Source organism: Dipodomys ordii, unplaced genomic scaffold, assembly GCF_000151885.1.
Source record: "Dipodomys ordii isolate 6190 unplaced genomic scaffold, Dord_2.0 Scaffold32, whole genome shotgun sequence".
NCBI lineage: Eukaryota > Metazoa > Chordata > Mammalia > Rodentia > Heteromyidae > Dipodomys > Dipodomys ordii.
The window spans coordinates 3,025,376-3,032,278 of record NW_012267248.1 but is presented as its reverse complement, the minus strand read 5'-3'; the positions used below and the strand labels follow the sequence as shown (position 1 = coordinate 3,032,278).

The window sequence follows — 6,903 nt, the reverse complement described above, 5'->3', positions numbered from 1 at the left end:
TGGGTTGGTTCCATATCTTAGCTATGGTAAATAATGCTGCCATAAACATAGTTGTGCTGGTAGCCTTAGTATGGCCTGGTTTGTGATCATTTGAGTAAATGCCCCAAAGTGGGATTGCTGTGTCATAGTGGAGCTCTATGTGTAGTCTTTTGAGGAAACTCCATACTGCTTTCTAAAGTGGTTGAACAAGTTTACACTCCCACCAACAATGCAGTAAGGTTCCCTTCTGGCCACATCCCCTACAGCATCCGTTGTTATTAGAGTTCTTGATTATAGCCATTCTAACTGGGGTGAGGTAGTATCTCAATGTTGTTTTGATTTGCATTTCTTTTATGGCTAGAGAGGTTGAACATTTCTTTATGTGTCTATTGGCCATTCTTCTTTTCTCTTCAGAGAAGTTTCTCTTTAAGTCTTTAGCCCACTTACTTATGGGGGCAGTTGTTTCTTTGAGGATTTGTTGTTGGGGGATGTAATTTTTTGAGTTCCAAGTATATTTTAGATATGAGACCCTTATCTGTTGTATGGCTAGTGAAGATCTCCCAATCTGTGGCAGGCAGCCTTACTCTCTTACCTTTGTAAGGAAGGGATGCCCACTTAAGATCAATTCAATCCTAGAAGCCATTAAAATAAGCCTTGTTATTAAGTAATATTTGCAATAATACCTTTTGGATTTCAAGATTCCCCTTTGGTCCCCTTTCCTCCAGTGTGTTTAATTTGTATAGGATGCAAAATACAAAACCTGGGGTGCAAGCTTTGCTATTCTCATTTTAAATCTTTTGCTCTAGAGAGCTTAGCTCTCTTGATTTTCTTTTCTTTTCTTTTTTTTTTTTGGTTGGCAGTCCCCTTTACACAACTACATGTCATTGCATTTAGGGCCCTCCTGAATTATCAAGAATAATTTCCCCATCTCCTTAATCATAGCCACAGAGTCTTTTTTTGCCATAAGAGGGAAATTCCTCAGGTCATAGGTCATCTTCAGGGCTCTTTTGGAGCTCAGCACAGCTGTAATTGAAAGTCATGCTCTTTATTTGTTAAAATCCTAAAGTTAGGTTCTTCTTTCAGTCTCCTGATGATTCTGATGTTCACTTTTTTTTCTCTTCAAACTGGGGTTTGAACTCAGAGCCTTATGCTAGCAGGGGCTTTATTGCTGGGTCACACTAGCAGCCCCCGGTGCATTCTTGCTTCCCCTTTTCCTTATTATGTGGATTCCCTCCTGTTCAGTGAAGTTATTAGAAATGTTCTCTTAGCGGGTAAGTAGGAAGTTTTAAAAAATACTTGTGGATGTTATCAGAGCAGAAGGCCCAGCTCATAACCAGCTCTGTAGCATTTGCAGACTTTCTGGCTGATTGAACCTTACCTTCTTCATGTCCTCTCACCTGGTTCCTTCTGGCTCTTTGTGAAATAAAGGACTTCTCTAACAGTATTTCAGACAAAAATTGGTCCTGAGTTAGTGGTCTGCTCCTAGATTGGCGATATCACTTACATTAACTTAATGTGTCCCATTTTAAATTGGGAGTTGTATAAAACTTTGAAGAAAGAAATTGAAGAATACACAAGGAGGTGGGAAGACTTCCCATGTTCATGGTTTGGCAGAATATCCCAAAATGGCCATACTGCCAAAGGCAATCTACAAATTCAATGCAATGACCATCAAAATCCCAATGTCATTCTTCACAGAGAAAAGGGAAAATAATCTCAAAATTCATATTGAATTGCCCAGGCTTCATATCAATCCTGTGGGGGAAGAACCAGTGTTGGAGGTATCACAAACTGTATTACAGAGTCCTAGTAAAAAAAAAACAAAACAAGCTGGGTGCCAGTGGTTCATGCCTGTAATCCTAGCTACTCAGGAGGCTGAGATCTGAGGATCATGGTTCAAAGCCAGCCCAGGCAAGAAAGTCCATGAGACTCTTATCTCCCATAAACCACCAGAAAACCGGAAATGGTGCTGTGGCTCAAGTGGTAGTGCACTTGTCTTAAGCTGAAGAGTTGAGGGACAGCACCCAGGCCCAGAGTTCAAGCCTCATGACCACCCCACCCCCCCAAAAAAAACAGCTCAGTACTAGGACAAATACTGACCCTAAGACCAGAGTAACAAACTAGAAGGCCCCCAAAGAGGCCCAAACTATTAGAAAGGAAAAGTCTGTTCAATAAATGGTGTTGGGAAAACTAGATAGCCATATGCAGAAGACTTAAACTGGGTCCCTGCCTAACACCTTGTACTAATGTCAATGCAAAATGTGTCAAAGACCTCAATGTAAGACTTGAAACTACTATATGAATGAGTAGGGGAAACAATAGAACTTATTGGCTTAGGTGAGAGTTCCAGGGGCTTAACAAATAGGGGAGAGAATTGACAAATAGATTACACTATCTATAAAGCTCTGCATAGGGAAAGATATAGTTATTTTTCTCCTCCTCCTTCTCCTCTTCCTCCTTCTTTTCCGTCTTCAGCTCCTTCTTCCTTTCCCTCCCCCTCTTCCTCCTTTTCCTCCTCTTCTTCTTCCTCTTCTCCCCTTCTGTCTCCTCCTGCTCCCTTCCTCCCCCTCCTCGCCCCCTCCTCCTTCTCCTCCCCCTCCTCCTCCTTCTCCTCCTTCTCTTCCTCCTTCTCCTTCTCTTTCTCCCCTCTCCCTCCCCCTTCCTCCTCTCCTCTTCCCTCCACCTCCTCTTTCTTCTTCTTTTTGGACTGGAACTCAAACTTGGTACCAGGACTCCAACTCTGTGCTTGATGCTTTCTATTATTGGCTAGAGCTCTACCAATTGAGCCATGCCTCCAACACCCAGGATATGGTTATTAAGCCAAAAAAGACGCCGTCAGAATGGGAGAAGATCTTTGACAGCCGTATGACTGAAAAGGGTCTAATAACCAGAATAAAGGAGCTCAGGAAACTAAACCCCTGAAGATTGAATAACCCAATTAATAACTGGACACAGATACTAAATAGATACTTCTCAGGAGGCATAAAAATGAGAAATAGATACGTTGAATGATCATCATCCTTGGCCATAAAGGGAATGCAATTCTGAACAGCTTTGATATTCAGTTAGAATGGCCATCATCAAGAGCACGAACAACAAATGCTGGCGAGGATGTGGGGGGAAAAGGAAGCCTATCAGACTGGTGGTGGGACACATGGTGGGATACATAGTACCTCTATGGAAAGGCAGTATGGAGAGTCCTTTAAAACCTACACACAGAACTACCCTGCTGAACGTTTATCTAACAAATCAGGATACAATAAAGGCACTGCTGTATCTGTGCTTATTACTGCATCATGTACTATAGTCAAGTTATCTATGAAGAATGATGTTATGTCATTTGTAGGGAAATGGATGGATCTGGAAAAAAATTACATTGAGTGATATCAGTCAGGCTCAGTGACACAGATGGTGCACATTTTCTCTCATAGGGAAGCTAGTTCTAAACTATAAAAATATAGGAAAATATAGGGCCATATGTATATATATGTGACCAAACTGACTAAAGCATGGTATATGCCGAGCTGGTTTTCAGTGATTTAACCCCTTTGAACAATCAATAGTTTAACAAAATAAATACCAGGAAGCCTAAATATGTCTTGCTGGGAAAGGTAGGAGTTTAGGGGAGAGAGATATATAAATGGAGGGAAGAATGGTCATATTGTTAAATATTACTATTTCCCTTTTTCATTTAATTTAGAAATGTGTGAAATAGTGTTGAGGTCCCAAAACAGCACCAAAGATTCATGCTATCAATGAAAACTAGAACATGAAATCCTGTGTTTAAGTGATACTGATTTTATTATAATTATTCTTGCTACTAAAGAAATACTTTCCCCTCTGTACAGTATTTTCACAATAAGAAATAAAAGAAAACTTTGTTAGGAGACTTTGAACAATCCAACATTCCCATGATGGATTTATCTGGTTTTTCAATGTAGTTGCCAACATAATAGAGAGCAACACCGAAAGGCTAGAAAACATCTAAGCCAAAGCAGTTAACTTTTGTCTATAAAATAATTGTGAGGGTCTGACTCTTTCAAAGTCAGGCTCACAAAGTGTGAAAGTGTATTTGCTTTAGTGTGAACAATAAAACATATAAAAATAAAAAAAAGAAATACTTTGTTTTTTTAAGAAAAAATTCAACATTAAAGAGTTATCTTTGATTATTTCTAATGCTAAGGCCAATTTCTTCTATGTTCTCTCTTTTTCTTGTGATTCTGATTTTAAATCTATCATTCCAGACTCGTCATCATGGATCCTGTGCTGGAAGCAAATGGTACCTTTGCCCTAAACCTTTTGAAAATACTGGGCAAAGACAGCTCAAAAAATGTATTTTTCTCACCTATCAGTATCTCTTCAGCCCTGGCCATGGTCTACCTGGGAGCAAAGGGGAATACTGCAGAGCAGATGGCTCAGGTAACAAGTGACATATCTCAAGGAAAGATCAATGCTACTGGTTGTCTTTGTGCTGGCCCTCTGCATTTCGGATCACCAGAAGGAGCATTCTTGTTGAAAAACTAACCAGTATGTCATAGGGGTGGGGATGGACATTCTACCCCCGCTGAGCACCTGGTGCAAACACCCTTGTCTGTTAGAGGAGATAGGTTAGTGCTTTTCACTTGGGGCAAGAACTGTAAAGGCATGGCACCTCAAGGCCACCCATGACCCCTGCTCTATCCTGTTGCCTCTAATAGTTCCCATTAGTGTACCATTAGGTACCTTAAGCCCTCCCTTTTCCCAAGACTCTAGAGTCATGGGGTCAGTCTTGGCTGGGAGTCTAGGAACAGGACTGAGTCTCTTCAGATGCTGCTTCTTAGGAGCAGATCTTTGGATGCAGAGAGATCTGTAAACTGGCTCAATATAGAAAGGTGAGATAGGGAGGGCTGGCTGGAGGGCACAATCCTTCCAGAAAGGAGGAAGCAGTGATGTATTATCTACTAGGGCTCTGTAACAAATAACAGATACTTATTTTCTCACAGTGCTAGAGGGTAAAGTTCAAAATCAAGTAGGTGGGCTCCAAAATTTGTTTTCCCATTGGCAAAGGAAGGATTGAGGGTCTAGCCGGCAGCCATAGTTAAGAGTCAGAATACTGTAAGCATGAAGGGGCCAGGGTTTGTAGGGGGTCTTTTCTGCCCAGAGCAAAGGCCTCAAGACACTTCATTTTTAATCAGATGCTTCTTTGAGCAGCAATAAAGATCTGCACACTTCTTAGATTGAGTTTAGTGTTTATTCATTTCCTGGAGTAAGGGCTTACGGAAGTTGTGTGTTTTTATTCTGTTTCTGACTTTAGGTGCTGTCTTTCGATAAATGTGGCAATGATGGAGACGGAGATGTCCACCAGGGCTTTCAGTCACTTCTCACTGAAGTGAACAAGACTGGCACGCAGTACTTGCTTAAAGCAGCCAACAGGCTCTTTGGAGCAAAGTCTTATACTTTCCTCTCCGTAAGTCATTTCCGCTGCTTTTCACAAAACTCGGTGGGAAGGGTGGAGGGAATGAGAGAGCACAGCAGGACTGTGGGCTGAGAGTTCACTAGGGAGCTTCTATTTGTTTACGTGCTTTCATGTTATTTTCATTTAAAAGATTAGAAAACTATTCAAGTCATAGTGAGCATGTTTTTAACGTACTGAAAGCAAATGAAACCAACACAGCAAGAGGTTTCATTAACCTCTCTTCCACGTACCATCATTTCTCCCCGGATAAGAGCTTTTATAGATGTGTATCTTCTTGCATATGAAGGTTTTATTTTGTGAGGATTTTCTGTGCATGAGCTACTAGGCCATTCATATTGTTTAGTAGTTAGTTTCTTTAATTATTTACATTTCAATCAATACATGTGTATCTTCCTTACTAGTACTATAATAGTACCATTATGTGTGTGTGTGTGTGTATGTGTGTGTGTGTATGTGTATGTGTGTATGTGTGTGAGTACCAGTACTAGGGCTTAAACTAAGGGCCTATCATTCATTTGGTGTATTTGCTCAAGGATGCCACTACATTTTATTTTTAGCTTTTTACTTTAATTGGAACTAAGAATCTCATAGACTTTTTGCCCACACAGGCTTTGAACCTTGATCCGCAGAACACAGCCTCCTGAGAGCTAGAATTGTAGATGTAAGCCACTAGTGCTAGGGTAACACTGATTATTTATGAGGTCAAACAAGTTTTCTTATTGAGCATATACAAGCTGAGCATCCCTAAAACCTAAAGATAAATAATATGAAAAACTTCAAAACCTGAAAAATTCCAGAATGTAAACCACCTCCAGTCCTGTGTGTTTTGAATAAGGTATATTCAACCTATATATGTTTTCTGAGTGTTGTCTGCTTACATGTTCTCTGAACATTTTTCTGTTGGGATGTATTCCTTTTTCATAGCTTTTTCATAACTTTTTTGTTTCGTTCTTTTGAGTTGGTTTTGGGGCTTGAACTTAGGGTCTGGGTGCCCTGAGCATTTTTGCTCAAGGCTAGTACTCTACCACTTTGAGTCACATCACGGGTTTTCTGGGGGTTAATGGAAATAAGAGTCTTATAGACATTCTTGCCTGGACTGGCTTTGAACTGTGATCCTCAGATCTTAGCCTCCTTAAGTAGCTAGGATTATAGGTGTGAGCCACTGGTGCCTGGCTTGAATTTGGGCCTGGCAGCTGTCCCTGAGCTCTTCAACTCAAGGTGAGTGTTCTACCACTCTGAGCCATAGCACCACTTCTGGTTTTCTGATGGTTAACCGGAGATAAGAGTCTCACAGACTGGGAAGGTGGCTCAGTGGTAGAGCACTTGCCTTGCATGCATGAGGCCCTGGGTTCGATTCCTCAGCACCACATAAGCAAAAGGAAAAAAGCCAGAAGTGGCGCTGTGGCTCAAGTGGTAGAGTGCTAGCCTTGAGCTGAAGAGCTGAGGGACAGCGCCCAGGCCCAGAGTTC

At 41.2% G+C, this 6,903-nt stretch overlaps 1 protein-coding gene across 1 annotated transcript in view; it reads left to right on the top strand.

Annotated features, from left to right (window-relative positions):
• Window positions 1–6,903, top strand: part of Serpinb6 (serpin peptidase inhibitor, clade B (ovalbumin), member 6) — a 22,927-nt gene that overhangs the window by 4,764 nt on the left and 11,260 nt on the right. The window contains exons 2-3 of the mRNA XM_013016687.1: window positions 4,224–4,398; window positions 5,273–5,425. Coding sequence (XP_012872141.1) covers window positions 4,234–4,398; window positions 5,273–5,425 — 318 coding nt within the window. The 5' untranslated portion in view covers window positions 4,224–4,233. The remainder of the gene's footprint in view (window positions 1–4,223; window positions 4,399–5,272; window positions 5,426–6,903) is intronic.